Source organism: Haliotis rubra, unplaced genomic scaffold (genome assembly GCF_003918875.1).
Source record: "Haliotis rubra isolate DU_JTF1 unplaced genomic scaffold, ASM391887v1 Scf58, whole genome shotgun sequence".
NCBI lineage: Eukaryota > Metazoa > Mollusca > Gastropoda > Lepetellida > Haliotidae > Haliotis > Haliotis rubra.
Window position 1 is genome coordinate 2407684 of NW_025767279.1, and position 18768 is coordinate 2426451.

At 38.3% G+C, this 18768-nt stretch overlaps 1 protein-coding gene across 1 annotated transcript; it reads right to left on the bottom strand.

Annotated features, from left to right (window-relative positions):
• Positions 1-3450: 3450 nt before the first annotated feature.
• Positions 3451-18323, bottom strand: LOC124254734. The gene is made up of 2 exons (XM_046688576.1): positions 18237-18323; positions 3451-11416 (listed from the first exon to the last, which is right to left on the bottom strand). Exon 2 carries the CDS (start codon positions 11344-11346, stop codon positions 9580-9582), a length of 1767 nt encoding a protein of 588 aa, XP_046544532.1. The 5' UTR covers positions 11347-11416; positions 18237-18323; the 3' UTR covers positions 3451-9579.
• Positions 18324-18768: the final 445 nt, after the last annotated feature.

Below are 18768 nucleotides of genomic sequence, written 5' to 3' on the forward strand. Positions count from 1 at the left end.
CAGCACACCATCTTGGCATGCATGCACACCATCTTGGCAGGCATGCACACCATCTTGGCAGGCATGGCAGGCTTGCACACACCATCTTGGCAGGCATGCACACCATCTTGGCAGGCATGCACACCATCTTGGCACGCATGCATACCATCTTGGCAGGCATGCACACCATCTTGGCAGGCATGCACACCATCTTGGCAGGCATGCACACCATCTTGGGGGCATGCACACCATCTTGGCAGGCATGCACACCATCTTGCAGGCATGCGGTCTCATCTGGTGGTCTATCCCTTTCTTGGCAGACATGCATAAGTCTCATCTGGTGGTTTATATNCCCCATCTTGGCAGGCATGCACACCATCTTGGCATACATGCACACCATCTTGGCAGGCATGCACACCATCTTGGCAGGCATGCACACCATCTTTGCAGGCATGCAAACCATCTTGGCAGGCATGCACACCATCTTGGAAGGGGCATGCACACCATCTTGGTAGGCATGCACGGGTCTCATCTGGTGGTTTATCCCCTTCTTGGCAGACATGCATAAGTCTCATCTGGTGGTTTATCCCCTTCTTGGCAGGCATGCACGGGTCTATTTGGTGGTTTATCCCCTTCTTGGCAGACATGCATGGTCTCATCTGGTGGTTTATCCCCATCTTGGCAGGCAAACACGGGTCTCATCTGGTGGTTTATCCCCTTCTTGGCAGACACGCATGGGTCTCATCTGGTGGTTTATCCCCATCTTAGCAGACAAACACGGGTCTCATCTGGTGGTTTATCCCCTTCTCGGCAGACATGCATGGGTCTCATCTTGTGGTTTATCCCCATCTTGGCAGACAAACACGGGTCTCATCTGGTGGTTTATCCCCTTCTCGGCAGACATGCATGGGTCTCATCTTGTGGTTTATCCCCATCTTGGCAGACAAACACGGGTCTCATCTGGTGGTTTATCCCCTTCTTGGCAGGCAAACACGGGTATCATCTGTTTTTTATCCATTTCTTGGCAGACATGCACGGTTTCAGTTGGTGGTTTATCCCCTTCTTGGGAGACATGCACGGGTTTCATCTGGTGGTTTATCCTCATCTTGGCAGACATGCATGGTCTCATCTGGTGGTTTATCCCTATCTTGGCAGGCAAACACGGGTCTCATCTGGTGGTTTATCCCCATCTTGGCAGACATACATGGGTCTCATCTGGTGGTTTATCCCCTTCTTTGCAGACAAACAGGGGTCTCATCTGTGGTTTATCCCCTTCTTGGCAGACATGCATGGGTATCATCTGTTTTTTATCCATTTCTTGGCAGACATGCACGGTTTCAGTTGGTGGTTTATCCCCTTCTTGGGAGACATGCACGGGTTTCATCTGGTGGTTTATCCTCATCTTGGCAGACATGCATGGGTCTCATCTGGTGGTTTATCCCCATCTTGGCAGACAATCACGGGTCTCATCTGGTGGTTTATCCCCTTCTTGGCGGACAAACACGGGTCTCATCTGGTGGTTTATCCCCATCTTGGCAGACAAACACGGGTCTCATCTGGTGGTTTATCCCCTTCTTTGCAGACAAACAGGGGTCTCATCTGTGGTTTATCCCCTTCTTGGCAGACATGCATGGGTCTCATCTGGTGGTTTATCCCCATCTTGGCAGACAATCACGGGTCTCATCTGGTGGTTTATCCCCTTCTTTGCAGACAAACAGGGGTCTCATCTGTGGTTTATCCCCTTCTTGGCAGACATGCATTGTCTCATCTGGTGGTTTATCTCCATCTTGGCAGACAAACACAGGTCTCATCTAGTGGTTTATCGCCATCTTGGCAGACAAACACGGGTCTCATCTGGTGGTTTATCGCCTTCTTGGCAGACATGCACAGGTCTCATCTCGTGGTTTATCCCCATCTTGGCAGACATATGGGTCTCACCTGGTGGTTTATCCCCTTCTTCGCATACATGCACGGGTCTCATCTGGTGATTTATCCCCATCTTAGCCGACATGCACGGGTCTCATCTGGTGATTTATCCCCATCTTAGCCGACATGCACAGGTCTCATGTGGAGGTTTATCCCCATCTTGGCAGACATGCACTGGTCTCTTTGTTTGTTAATCACAATCCTGGCAGACATGCACATTTTTTCACTATTATGTGAGACTTAATTTTTATCTTGAGGACAAGGGCTGTATTTTTTTGGTTAAGAAACATCCTTATTTTATCATGATTCATGGCAAGTGTCTGGTCAAAGGGGAGCAACTCTATCATTACTTATGTCATAATGCAATACTTTCATCTGGTCCCGGTTTAAAGGTATTTGAAAGAGCCGAGGGATGTGTGAAAGGGATGAGAATGTTTTTTTTCTCTTATTCTGAGGATCACAACCACTGTAAAGTGAAATAGAAACAAGTCAGATGTGAGGCGTGTGTGTGATGCTCTGTCACAATCATTCATATCCAATGACTTCAATGTCATGAAGTAATGCATCAGCTGCAGGAGCATTAGCCATTACTTCACGGCTTGGATTTGATGGTTAATAGACTGACCATGGGCTGACAACCACATCTTCTCAACCCATGGCCCTGTACATATCAAGACAATGTGAACACAGACCTTCCTTCATTGTGGATCTGAGAAAAATCTTGACTAACTCCTTTTAAAGTTTCTGTCAGAAGAGAAAATAATATGGTTCACTGGTTGCGAGACCGAGACTTTTGGTGTTGAGTTGAGTTGAGTTTTACGTCACATCGGCATTATTCCAGACATATAGTGACTTATCATTATTATTTTCCTTGTTGATGTATATTTGAAAAAAAGTTTATTTCAGAGAAATAAATACATTTCATGATGAAAAGACAGTCACATAGCTGGGATGAAGTGCCAATCTTCAGGGGCGACCGTCTTCGTGGTGTAGTGGTTAGAGCGTCCGCCCCGGAGAGCGGAAGGTCGCGGTTTCGATCCCCGACCGCGTCATACCAAAAGACGTTAAATATGGTACTTGTTGGTCCCTGCCTGGCGCTCGGCATTGATGGGTACAAGAAGGACTGGTCGGCTCGGAGTCAGTATAATGTGTCTGAGTGGGGTATTCATGCTTCACTGCGGCATGGTATGTCAGTGGGCTAGCACTATAAAACCAGCTTAAGTCTGGGCTAGTACAAGCAGCCGCACATACACATACACACGCATGCACGTCGTCATATGAGCGAAATATTCTGAAGCACGACGTTAAATCCAATTTCACCTCACCTCACCTCACCTTCAGGGGCAGACACTCGATCCACTAGACCACAGACACAACTGAGTTGGATTACATTTAATACCAACACCCAGTACAGATCAATGCACAGTTATGCATGGGGCTACATAGTGCATTTTGTCAACGTGGCTAAAACACTTCGCTATCCACGTTTATTCCTCAGTAAAACTTCACACTTAAGTAAAATGACAAAACATTATAGGCAAATCATTAGGTATATATTTTATTCCAAGTTTGCAGCGTATCACTTGTATACACTTATTGGCCACTCATTCAAACAATAAAACATAGTGACGTCCATTTTTATACAGGAGGGGGATAGTTACAAGTATATAAAACTGTCATAAAATGTTATTTGTGCATTTGAACGTCATATTAACAACGAAGATGCATTACCACCAAAACATAATATATCTGGTGTTTTGATGGTGTTCAAAAGGGATGAGAAATCTAGTTTCAGACCCCATGGTTATTATAAAACTATTTCTGGTCATTTTTGTCTTATATTTAACAAACCTTTTAAATGCATATTGTGACAGAAGTATGTTTCTATCAAAGATCTCATGAAACTGAAACAGAATTCTGATAAAGTCATAAATATGTTCATAAAAACATTTACATAAATTACACATTACAAATTAGACATGAATTATATTGCCGTTGACATACATGGTTATAGATTATTTCAAGGGTTATCATGCAATATCAGCTTGAATAAATAGCTACAAACATCATCATGCTGATGGATAATACACACAATGATTTACTATTCAGGTTGTATTTCAAATCACCTGTACTGATTTCATTTGTACAATTTCTCTGAAACACAAAACAGCAACAAATATTGACAAAACATCACAATTTCCCATCGCGACACACTCCAACATGCAATCCTAAACATTACGCACACAATTTGGAACTAATTATAACTGAACAGAAGACAAATATTTAAAAAAGTTTTAGATGCACACTGTCTTGATCAGTTGAATGAAATAAATGTCTATCCATTTCATGTAGCATTTAAAGCAGTTGCATGTCATCAACCATAAAAACAAAGGAAGTAACTTGCATCAGCCGTTTTGGTTGGTAAGTTTCACAAGAAAAGGGAGATAATTCACAGCAAAGTCCCTTTGAACATATAGCCTTAATGCCAAACAAACAAACACACTCGATCATCTGCTGAAGCACATTTCACTTTCATTAAATGGCAAGCAGTGAAAATCATGAATGGATCACTGCAAAAATCATTGATGACACCAGGTGATGATTAAAAAGTGTGTCCTGCTCTTCCTCAAGCACCAACCACTCAGAAATTTGCATAAAAAAGTAAATTTTTCATGGTTGAAAGACTAATTATGCAAAGTGTTCTGAAAGAAATCCAGTAAACATTCATGCTTCCTATTAGGAAACAAAACACACAAAAATCTCGTCACACATTTCAATCCACTGCATATATACAAGTAACGATTTCTGGTGATCTTTCCAAATGCAGGTATTGATAGATGTTTTTCAATTATTCTGCTACTAAACTGTTGATGAGAACTTAAAGGTAGCTTCAACCACATTGACACAGAAAGTGGTTTTGGACTTTCCATAATAGAACTCAATCATCATGCTGTTTTCATTTTGTCCAAATTGTGCTCATTACATAACCACTATCCTTTAATACTGCAAACAGGTATACACAACTTTCATTCCACAAGAAACAAACATGTCAAATGTGTTTTTAGTCAAATAAGAGCAAATAACAAGGTGAATGGTTTCCATTGCCTATAGAGGTGAACAACACCATACAAATTCTGAAGTAAACTTCATTAAATATAACATAAATTAGACCTAAAGATGACTGGGTCTGTAACAGGAACAGCTTTGAAATTACACTGTAACTCCAGTGAAGCTATTTGCTCAAATTTGAGAAAAAGATAAATCTTTCAAAACATGAACATCAAGAAATAAATAATGCAGAGCCACATGAGAAATATTTATCAGTACAAAAGGGTTGTATTTGTTGCATACATGACCATAAGGAAAGTATTCTATCAGAGATTTGGATAAATACTCAGGAACTGACAATAAGAAAACATTCCTCAATGAAAATAGATTGACTGAAGCAAGCAAGCCTCATTACAAAATGTATATCAATGTCATGTTCTGAGTTGCATTGAGAGTGTTGAAACACACTTACTAACCAGTGAAAACATTTGCTGATGTTAAAAGACACTGCCAAGTTGAAAACACAGTATGGGCAAATATTGCATAATATATCTCATAAGTGGAAGACGTGAAATAATCATCCTGCAATTAATCAGATTTACCATGTAGACAGATACCGGTGATCAGTGATAACCAACCAACAACCTACAGATTCTCGGACAAAAGATGGATCTTTTTTTCCATATTTGTGGAGATATAAACACAGAAAACACTAAGAAATGTAACACAACATAAATCTAAAATTAGCACTAAACCATAACTTGAGAAACATAATTCTCTAAAAAGTTTTTTTCCCAATTATTACATCATTTGGTGTTAAAAAGTGACCATCAAATGATGACCGTTAATCTTCTAAAAAGGTTAAAACTGTATTGTGAAAGTTTATTGCACTGCTTGCTCAGGCACCTCAACACAGGACTATTGATGTGATTCTAACCTCTTAACTTGACCTTGTCAGGACAATGTTGATAGCATAAACCATCTTACCCAAAAAATAAAGTCTGATAAATAGACACTGATTAAAAATGTCACAAGACACTAACTTTGAGAACTAGCCAGAACTGTATAATTCTCTTTATGGCCAGGCAGCAACCAAAAAGACGACAAACTAAGTCAAAATATTTTCCCCATGCATTCAACACGACAAGACCAGTAATTCACAGTACGATACCAATATATTACCTGAACACTTTACAAATATTATGCATAAAATATGCCTATGGTAACATTCTGTTAGCAAACATATTGGGTAAGTGTTAGCATAGTTACATATTTGTACAAAAATATGGTATATTTCTGAAAATAATTTTCCCTATATGCAAACAATGCTGTTGTGAACCAAATACATATTGAAACAATAACCAATCAGAAATTCTGAAACAGAAAGATTCTAATTCGGCAGAATGGATACTGTGATATATATATATATTAATAATTTATTTTTCAAACCTTGAAAATTCTTTACCAAGACGTGATAAGATATTGAATGTTACCAGTAAGGAAACAATTTAATGAAAAATCTGTTGGTATAAAACTAAAACATGAACCATTTTACAAAGGCACAAAGGAAAGCAGTTAATTTTAAGTGGCCATCAAGAAACCTGAATCCACCACAGCAAATTACCCTCTTCACAGATTTCATTGCACTTTCTTAGAGCACAAATTAAGATTTTCAAGCCTCTTCTGATACACATTTTCAACACAAAAGCCTAAAATCCCTCAATAACTTTCTGTTGTTTGAACTAGAGTTTACAGTTCATGAAAAAACATAAAAAAAATTAACACCTTCAAGTAAAAATACCAATGTTAACCAATGTCACAATGGCTGGCAATTTCTCCTTATTAGAAACTTATTCAAAATACTCTTCAAAAGGTATAGATTTGTGTGGAAATGTTTTTTATCACTTATGACATATTTAGAAGATGATCTTAAAATAATGTATTGACAGTATGTGATGTATCTTGGCCTTCACGAAGGACAATATTCGTCCACAGAGCTGCAGAAAATGTTAGTAAGTATTTCCAATTCCCAAAACAATGTACACAGTAACTGTGTTAAGGCTTCGAATACTGAACAAGTCTTACAACAACCAATCTGAGCAAGATTTCCCATAAAGTCTGCCTTGGAATCCTTGATAAATGCCTGGAAATCTAGAGACTGGCATAACAAAAAAAACCCTAAATTGTCAATCTAAATGCCATTACCAATGTATAAGCTGGGTATGATCCTTCCAAGACCTGTCCTGAAATTCACTGGCAAAAGTGATACACAAGTTAAAAGCAAAACGTGTCAAATACATACTGAATGAGGTAGATAGCTAAAGCAAAACTAATAAATTTCCATCACAAAAAACACTAAGCACCCTTATCGAAATGTGGTCGAAACGTGAGGAAATTGTATAAAACTGTTCAAGTTGCACTTCATTTCCTTCCATCATACTTACTCTTTTTTTGGGTGATAAATTAGCAAACTAGCTGTTAGGAAAGCAATAGAAATACAACTTGAACAAATCTACATGTCATGTTCGACTAGGAAATGTATTTTCATGTCTGTTTTCACTTGCTTGACTACACAAACAACGGGGACATATTTTGACCTGGAATTGTGTGTTATACATAGGCTTTTCCTGACATGATGAACCTATCTGTCAATCTCAGTAACTGTTTTGTACCATATGCTGATACGTTCTACACTGGCAGGTCCATTGGCAGCATATAACCTCATTCCCTTTCACATAACTTAAATGTGAACTGAGTCCCCGGACAGGTCACTTCAAAATACTGAATCCACCTCAATGTCTAAATCAACATTCACTTTCAGATGAAAACAACTTGAAGTAATTCATCAAATAGGCTATCAAAATGCACTTCCATGTTTCTTAAAAAAACAACAACAAAAAATCCAACCCAACTGTTGTGGTTTAAGCATAGCAGTCAGAGATAACAGCCTTGGTTGCATGATCTGTCAAACAAACAACAGAGCCAATATTGCTCATTGATTGGATTGTGCCAATCAATATCAGGTGTCAGAATGTCCATGTACAAATAGATGCAGTGAAACATGGTGTGGAGGAAAAGGTGTGTTCTAATGCATGTAGTTTTGATTTGATTTTGTGAGTGGTGATACCCATGAAATTGAGCATGATTCAATCAATAAAGCAATACTGGCCTTGCAGATCACAATATTTGGCACTTATGAGTACAGAAATCTTTTAAGGGTGCAATATTTAGCCGACTGGAATTACGACCACATTGTTTACCACTAACTTTTGTGAAACTTAATAGAAGATTTTCATAGAAAAAAGATGTTTCATACTGTTTAGATGTCTAAACCAAACTGTAACACAACTGTGCAGACTTTTGAAATCATTGTGGGTTATCAAATCATTAGGGGCTGTTCTGGCATAAATATTGCACCCCTTTAGAATGAAGTTCGCATGATGTACAGAATTCTCTGAAAATCCTGACATCATATTACAAACTAAAACGTGATAAAATATAAAAAAGACAAGACCTGCTTTTCCAATTTGAATCATAGTGATTTAAACCTAATTAATAATGTTTAGTTCTGATCAAATGGTGTAACTTGTCAACAAAAACATAGTCTAAAAGGCACATTATCCATGGATACACAGACGTGTCATGAACACTTGGTTTTAACTTGATGACCAGATGAGAAGGAATCTCACTTTCATTTTATTTTTACTGTATTTTACATGCCTTTGCTTTTTGTACAATGACTGGTTAATAATCTCCCTTTATGGGGGAAACTTATTCTTCACAAGGAGTACAAAAAAACAAAAGAAATGATTATTTGACAAATATCTATATCTTCTAATATTGCATATACACCTTTCCTTCAAATATAGATTACATTACATATGTGTGTATACAAATCATCACAAATATGTATAAAGGTTTAGTCTGTCTTTTTACAATTAACTTTTTACAGCAAAAATACCTAAGGTATTTGAAAATTCAACCTGGGTTTGAATTCCTAAACCAGAACCATAGTTCTCCAGAATTTAAAGTACACATTCAAACAAATATTAGAGATATGGCAATATTTTGTACTTCTCAAGATACCACAGTTCTAGATTACATTTTCAGATACAAATGTAAGAATATCCCTGTATGTCCAAATCATTACTTACAAGGTGCATACAATTTAGTGACAATTGCAGCCATCTCATGATATAGTGTCAATGTCGCCATGCATTCAGACTATTTCATCAAAAGGGCATCGTATTAAATCACTGCAAACAATGTCTGTCGCCATTAAACATGCCATGCTACAACACTTGGACAATTCGAATCTAAGCATCATTGGCTTTTTAAATGTATTTTTCTTATACTAAGCTCGGAAGACCCATAAGTGAGGATGTTGCACTGTAATGGACTTCCATGCAAAGGGGAGGTGGCACAAGCTGAACAACTTCAGTCAAAAAATGTCAAATCAAGCAAAACCCTATACATCAAAACACAAATTCCAGTGAAAATTGCACACAAAATTTGAATGTTACAAAGTGTCACTGCATCATGATATTTCACCTTGATTTTACAAGTGTGCGAAATCTAACAATTTTTAATATATATCACGAAAGATAGTCGAAACTAAAAAGATGTTCAAATATTTTCATGGTACAGCTGAGTGGCTAAAATGTCGCCAGTGACTATTGTCTGGCACGCAATTTCAGCTGTTTTCTTCTCAGGCACCTGTGTTGTGTCGGTCCTTTTGTGTCGTGGACTCTCCCCTTTTTCTGTTCCATTTGTCAATTTATCTTCTTTCTTTTCTGGGACTTCTCTGGGGCTGTCACTGATCACTGACTTGTTCATGTAATATCGCTCTGCAACCATTGTCAACTGTGGGCTTTCATCCTCCTCATCACTGAAGTAAATTTCTTCAACACCTTTCAACCCATCAACTTCATTTGGCTTGAAATTCCACACAGGTACCACTCCAGCACCACTTGGAGCTGCATCTGAAAATGCATATTTAATTCCACCTATCGTTAATGGTGTTGTGACTTCAGTACTGTCATTCATATCAGGGATAGCCTTTCTCATTTCTTCCTCAATATTGCTAACAGGAGTCACTACATCTTTAGGTGTGCCATCGAGCTGTAGATCAAGCTTGGCAGCAACCTTTTCAATGAGGTCCTCTATAGATTCATGCTCCTTCCATACTTTTGTAGCCCGCCAACGGGCTCTGCTTCCTTTTGATGCGGGTATTGCATCAAAACAGACAGTTTCTCCAACCCTCAGCAGTTTATTAAGATCATCAATGTGTTTGCCAAATATTGTCCGATCTATGAAAACGTGTTCGTGTTTGCCGAGATCAATGATACCCCAAAGTTTGGCGACATGGTAGACCTTCCCTTTCCTACTAGTGACTGTAGGCTTGGTTTGGACTTGAGGTCTGCTCCCCGTGATTATTACATTTAGTCGAGTATTCTTGATGACTGAAACCATTCCATCCTCAGAAATCGTGAAGATGTTGGAATGGGTACGGATGAACTTTTCCAGTTCCTGCTTTCCCCAGCCAATTGTATTGCGTAGACTTTCTGGTGCTTGGTTGAAGTTTCCAGAAAGACTGTTGATCTTCATGTCACCTTTCTTCTCAATTATTCCTTTTATAAACATGACAGCTTTGTACTCATTGGCTGTCATAGTTACAGGGCCAGGTTTTGACCCTGATGTAGGTGTTTTGGGTGCAGCAGTCGGTGGTTTCATCTCTGCAACATCCAATGATTTGGGTCGCCGTTTCAATCTGGGAGTGTGTTGAGAAGGCAGTACCAAAGGATCATGAGCCCCAATTGATGACGTCAATTTCAGATCTTCTATAGGCTCAGCGTTTGGGTTCACAGCACTGTATGTAACATTGTCCTTGAGACTAACAACATCTTCCTTCACATCAAAGATGAGAGGATGCTTTAGTATCCATTCTGTGAACTTATTCTGTGGCCCAACACATTCTCGGATTTCCACGGACGCTTGAGAAAGGTGGCCAGCCAGACTAGCGACTGGCATCATGGTCTCTCCTTTCCGCATCATCTTGCTTCGAAAGTACTGAACAGCCTCGGTTTCAATGGAGACGTCAGGAAGACTCTGGCCGGAAGATGATGCCGGACTACTTTCTCGAAAATTACCCCCAAGAGAGGCAGTGCCATCGTTCAAGCTTACAAGGTTTCCGTTGACAGTAAACAGGGATGGATACTTCAACAAAAACTTTTTTAGCCCAGATTCATTACCCCCAGCAGCTTGTCGCATTTCTGGCGTAAAATTGCGGCTGCCGAAGCGCCCTGCGAGCTGACTGATGGTCAGGGGCACCGTGCTGTACATCAGCGTTTCCAGGAAGTACAACATCACCTTGTGACCCGGATCATCAGCCATCTTTTCGAAATACAGAAACGACGAATCTGAACTTAAAAGTTAGCCTCTTCGAAAAATTTAGTTTTCAAACCTGAAATGAGAAAGGAAATGAAGTTAGGTATGACTTCCGAAAAGAGTGCACAAAAAGTTAACATTGTCACTTACTTACATACCTTCATTTGACATGTGTTTGATGGGGTGAATGATAAAAAGGGTACTTATTTACTGGAGTCACAGTAAATAAGGTAATCAATAAAATGGAATGAAACTGAAAGAGCAGGAAACTGTCAATACATTTCAAAACTGAAACACAACACATAACTTGTGATAAGGAAATATACACTGGCCCGTAGTGACTGTTAAGGGGATGTGAGTGAGTGAGTGAGTGAGTGAGTGAGTGAGCATAACTTGGGAGATACTTCGATACCACTTTGGCGTAATTCTCATTTATACCCATGAGCACAGATATGTGGCTCACAAACCTACAAATATAGTCGGACAAACAGGATTCCAGCCCATGATCACAGATTTCAGGCATTCAAGAGGTACACAACTCTGCACAGCGAACTGCAACTCCTTACACGACTGGGTTACCTACACCCTGACAGACCAAGACATATCCCAGGTAAAAGCAGTGAAATAGCTGAAATGAAAGAGAGTCCTGGGGTAATAAGAGATAGGCTGCTTTAGCTTTTGAACATATAACAATCTGCTATGCCAGTTTAGGAGGACCTCTTGTCTTTTATTCTCAATTTAGAACAAAGTAAAAGCAGTTTCTAATATTCACCAATTCACATTGAATAGTTTCTCCTGGGATACAGAACAGCTTTGAAGAGAGGTTTTCATTTCAATGATTCAAATCTGTAATTGCCACAGAACAGGAATCTGTATATTATAACTTTAATTAATTGGTAAACAGAGAATTTTAAGAGTGCCACAGAACATATGTTGATTTTACACTTCTTGCATGAAAAGGCAAGTAATGTTTCATAGTTAATCTTGTTCCAGGTTCTAAAATGTCTACATTTTCTTTATACTTTTCACATGTTTTAAGAATAACTGTAGTGCTTTCTATATTTAATTACCAAGTTTTTAAATAATTCACTCATCATTCTATCATCATCAAACTTTTATAATGCATTTATCATTAGTATCATTTTGAATGGCTGACAAAAATGAATTTAGTTAAGAGATTTGCTCTTCTCAGCATGTGTTTACTTGATACTGTGGCCATGCTCCCCATCAGAGTGGCCTCCACCAAGCCTGACTATATACCTTGACAATGTTGACCTGATCTTGCAGGTGTTGCAAATGGATTAACCCACCTTTACAGGTTATGAACAATTTATCCATATTAACAACACTAATCCCTTCTTAACAATGTACCAGGTGGTTTGTCTAAGATTCTAAAATTAGTACCTTTTGCAGGCAAATTTGGAAAAACATTGGGATTTTTTCAAAGTTCTTAATTTCTTTTATTCTAGGGTATTTTACTGTTGCATTCAATGCTGTAATATCAAAATAAGCATATATGGCTCTTCCTCTCTAAGAGATACCTAAGTTACCTGTACAAAGCCTTGATGAAAGTTATAACTATAGTAATAGTTAATTAGTAACACGAATCGGGAAATGATTTTTTTCTGACATCTGCTTTAGACTTGGGCCGAATACCAGGGCCTAGATTTTTTAAGCGCTCTTAGCTCTAAGATAGTCATAAGTTAATGTTAATGTATGGCACTTACAACTATCTTAACGCTAACAGTAAGAGACCTTCGAACATCTAGCCCCAGCAGGTCAAGATTAACTGTTGTGTACATGTGATAAATTACCTTTAATCCTTAATGGAGATATTAAGTCTCCTTACAATATTTCCGACAAGTTGTCACTAATGACTATTGATGATATTTTACAATTAGAATAATCAAATTTATACCTGGTCTTACATTATCATACACTGAAGTAATTCCAACAGTGTCAAAGCTTGCAAACAGGCATCAATCATATACCAAGCTAGAATCAAACTCAAAGGTGGAAAACAACATGGTAACTAAACATGATTCAGAAACTGTTCCACTGTAGAAAATGGACATTCATACAATGAGAGTATATACAGTAAGCCTTTACCGTGTTGAAGTGAGTATCTGTTATGGTCAGTACTTTACCCTCTAGAAAGACCAAGCACCTGCTTAACAACTATTTCTAACATGCATCACTGAACAAAACTGTCCCATTACAGTATCCATTAGGGCTGCAACGAATACACTATGTGGCGAATATGATACGTATCATGAATATTGGTTAACGAATACGAATAATTATTCACCAATAGAATATTGTAGTTAAGCGATTGATGTACAATATGGAACGCCCATGTTGACAGTTTTGATTTGTCACAGCAATAACCAGTGATCTCATGACACTCAAATTTGGTATGTAATCATGGTAATAGTTATAGTCGACAGTACCATGCGCAGTCTTGGCAAACTAACATGACTTGCACTACTGCAATGCTAGTACATGTTCCATTCTTGCATATCTCACTTTGGAAAAGGACATAAGGGTTCAAGTAAAACTTGCTATCTTAAAACAATCGTAATTATTCGGTTCTGGTGACCACGAATAATGAATTGAATTCATGAAGGGCTACGATTCGATTCACCGAATATGCGAGTGAATCATTACAGCCCTGGTATCAATCACAGTTCACCACACTGTAGAAAAATACACTGTACTTAGGTATGCTCATGTTCTGCAATTACACCTGCTGAGTTTTTGACACACATTTCACATATGTACGAAGCGAACTATGCTACTAGGTAACAGCTGTCAGCATCATAATAAACTTTGGTCACATTGTAGCTGTCTTCATGATCCATGGAAGACAGTCAAGACAACTGCTGAAGTGAGCGAGGACTTCATGCCACTTTAAACAGTATTTGAGTTATTTCTTAGGAGGTTGTTATTGGTATTATAGGTTTTAGGTTTTACAATGCTAAAAGAGATGAGAAACACTTGACCATATTTCAATGGTCTCTTCTCATATTTTCTCTCAAAGCTGATCTATGACCATGACATGTTTTCATTAAAGAATAAAGCCAAACAGATTTGGAAAGCTTGTCCATTACATGTTACCAAGGTAACTTTTGATATTCTATCTGCTATATTCATGATATTCCTAAATGATAATATTAATAACATACCTCAACTTATCTATTCAACCCTCCACACATATTGGACCTTAACCTGACTCAACAGTACCAACCAATATGTGAAGCCCAATCTAAACATTTGAAATTCAAACAACCAGCCTTAGTCACCCTGACTGACTATTAACATTCCATGCTGAATCATATGCTGTCACATTGTTCTCTTGTCATTAGAAAAGGTTAGGCGTTGAACGAGCTGAACAACTTTGTCACAAATATCATTGAGTCGGGGAAATGTTGAGAAAATTACTGAACTAAATATTCTATCAAAAGAGCAATGGTAGTTCACAATTATCTGCCTGGATACACATATAATTACAAGCCTGAGTTTGAAACCATGACTAAAAGTAGGCCCTTCATCATAACTCAAATGTTGACAGTAAAAGATTATTGAACAGATGATAGTAACAGCAGAAAATGTGTCCTAACAAATTTATCAATATTACTGGTACTATCACATGTATTCATATCATTGTACTATTATGTTTCTACATATAGGCAGCAACACAATGCCAATGTACAATGAACATACAAATTGCAGATGTATAATATGTATCATTCATGTGTGGAAGAAAAGTCACTGCACAGGTCCGAATTTAATCAACAGAACTCTGGCATCAATGCGACATGTGGTCTACACATTGACAACACATTGGGTAAACACCCGAAACAGCTTGATTATCTACAAGCCCTTAAGGAAGCAGCTAACTGACACAGCTAGTCAAGTTAACAGGCAACTGCCGTTCTACTCATGAAACCACACTCGCATGTTGGACTAACGGAATATTTTCTATGAATGAAATATACAGGCAATTTTACTGCCATCACCTGCATATTTTAATTTGAAAGTCCCATCCGAAATATTATTTGTACAGTAACAAGGAATTGTTAGGCTTTCAAACAGATTCATCTCAGATTCCAAACACATGCCTTTGCCAGGCAAACTGGGGGACTTTGACTGTTATTTCATTTAAATTTAGCAGAGGTTATATTCACGTTTCAATCATGACAAAATGTAAAACTAAGCCCTAATAAATCTTCCTCTCTATTACTGTTACTGGTCCTGTTGTCAGTATAATACAAGTCACCTCTACAAATATGTAATGTGGATTGGTGATTTGAATCCAAGAGAGTATGTGATATAACTGGAATTCAAAACTGCACTAAACAGCTGGGAGACATCTGTTACAGCTACCATGTTAACTTCCATGATGTTATCAGTCTGATAATGTTCCTCTTAAGCATGTTAAATTTACAAATGTTCTGTTGCCACCGCTACATGCTTATACAATTTTTTACATGTATATAATATATGCACACAGAAAGTGACAAAAGCAGATATATAGTGTTTGAAATAAGTCTTGATTAACTGACTGAATTTGGTTTTACACCGCTTTTAGCAATATTCCAGCAACATCACGGCGGGGGACACCAGAAATGGGCTTCACACATTGTACCCATGTGGGGATTCGAACCCGGGTCTTCGGTGTGGCAAGCCAACGCTTTAACCACTAGGCTACCCCACCGCCTCCGAAATTAAGTCTTGAGGTTGGGTCCCATGTTATAGCATTATCATGTAACATAAGATCTATGACAATTAATTTTCATGAATTCCAAACACTTCTAAAATATACAAATACAATACTACACAACTGTAATCAGTACAATTCTGCAAAACAACCTCAGCACTATACCACTTAAATTCATTTGCAAAACCTTTGAGATCTCCTTTTAAATGTCACAGTTATCACTTGCATTAAACATGCCCACTCTTGTCAACAGATATTTTTGAAAAGAGTCGCCTCAGATACTGCCAGAGTGTGAGCAATTGAAGCATACACTCTGTATGCCAGTATGAGCGTAAAATACCTGGAGGACAAATACAATGTAGGCAAGATAAAATCCATACATCCTCCGTAATGCACAATGATGGATGACACATCACAGTATTGTCTTTATGGGGTCTATGCGACATAGCTCTGAGTCCTGATATGTGTGTTAAACAAGATCTTGTAAAGACAAAATACAGCTGTATAAAGTTACCATATCTTGATGGAATCAGTACAAAAGGCAGCTATAGACAGCAATGTGCCCTCAATGCAGAGTCAGGTAACTGATCAACACTCTGTGAACTGTCATTCAGTTACTGTTCAGGTATGTGTGGTATGTAGAAGCAGTCATGTGGAAAACCTTGCTGTCACAGTAGGTCATCAAGATCTACGGCAAGTGACATATCTCCAGTGTATTGGTCAAGCTGAATTTTCCTGGACCCTGCTTGCGACCCAGAAAGTGGACAGAGCACTTTTAGAAGCTTGCATATACAATTACATTCCAATATAAACCATAACATTCTTAGGCTATTCTTAACACAAAGCACTCAACTGCTCAAATGTGTGTAGAACTAGCCTTTGAATTTTTGGTAGTAACATTGCATTAATAAAGCCTATGAGAAATATACTCACACAATTCACACAATTGGCAGTGAACAAGTTCATGTCACGTTAATATCTGTAATCTTGACTGGACTAAATATATGACAGTACTGCACCGTATATTTGCAGTAAATCACTTATTTGCTCTACCAAAGTACCATGGCCTACTCATGTATGTTCAGTGATACTGAGCAATAACAATTTTGTATTTTTCTTACAATTACAATATGCAATGTTTATAAAAAAAATAAACATAACAAGGGCATTTATATTTTCGGGAAATTGATTTACAACAGGAACTGTATTAGATTTATCACTTGCACATTTACCCCAAAGATATCATTACCAAATATTGGAAATAAACTGTAATCATGATAGCCCATGAAAGGCGTTCTCTTCTACAAAACATAACATCTTTGAGAACTGAGGGTCGGTGGAATAGCCTAGTGGATAGCCTTTGCTCGTCATGCCAAAGACCCGGGGTTCGATTCCCACATGGGTACAATGTATGAAGCCCATTTCTGGTGTCCCACACCGTGATATTACTGGAATATTGCTAAAAAACCTGCGTAAAACTTGAGAACTAACACAATATTCATAAATTAGTGCATGGCTAGGAATGCAAAGTGCACGCTATCTTGTGCATGATTTGTGAAAAAGTTTGTCAAAGCAATTTAGGCCCATATTCCATCTAATCTTAAAAAAAGGGTGGACTTAAGAAAAATATTGTAACATCTCACGTTTTCATAGAATTTATCAGTCAGAGAATGTCATTGACCAGGACAGAAAACAGACTTGTCAGTTTCAGTCTGTCTACACCAGATCATCGGTAACAAAGCCTATGTTCCTCGGCTAGCAGTGAACATTGCAAAGGCATTACAACATCTCGTGGCAGCATTCCAGAAACATACTGAGGGGAGTGTACTAGGGGGAGGGGTAAAAAAAAACGGGTGTGGCTTCTGCACCAGCGATTGCAATACCCAATAGTGAAGAGTAGTGGTTAGATCATGTTCGTGCGATCATTCTTTGAACTACAGGCGAGATAAATGCTGATATTAGATCGTCGGGCGCTAACATTCCGAGAGTAAACGAATATGAACTACGTTCTCGCAGTCGCAGACCCGAAACGTCATCGCAGCATCTGCCAATTGCTGATGGAATTTCGTCGTTTCAACACACGTATTCAATTAAAACCGATACAGCTGCAAAACAGACATAAATATAGAAGACTCATATTGAATTTTGTGTATAAACAACAAATATAATGTCTTACCAAACTAAAATTTTCCGAAAGTTTGAAGAAGCTCAACGAAAGCTGCCATCTTGGGAAGTTTTGCCAAGATACGGTTTTCTTGACAACTTCTCACTCGACATTACAAATCGACTGCGTATGAATCCGTCGATGTGGGTTCCTACAAGCAAGGACATGTAGTCAGCAGTATATGGGATTCTGAATATGTAATCGGATTATGTATTGTATAACGAAGACTATGAGCGACCTCAATAAGTACGTGGACATATAAACGCCCGTGTAGGTTCTACGTTGGGACAAAGGCAGCTAGATTAAGTTAGTTACATACAGTAATCCATGCGTTAAAGGGACTAACCACTTGATATTCCGTGGTTAAGTGGTTAAAGTGGGGAAGTGGTTATCCTCCAGATAATACTGGATACAAAATATATGTTCCTCACAATTTACAGGATTGCTTTCTCTGCCTAATGTCTTGATAATAATCTACAACCAAATGTTCGGCTACTTCTTTTAGAGAAAACCATGTATATCTTGAAACAAGTGCTTGAAATAA

Bases quoted from the DNA above. Each gene is read 5' to 3' on its own strand.
- LOC124254734 (XM_046688576.1), bottom strand. From the start codon at position 11,346: ATGGCTGATGATCCGGGTCACAAGGTGATGTTGTACTTCCTGGAAACG.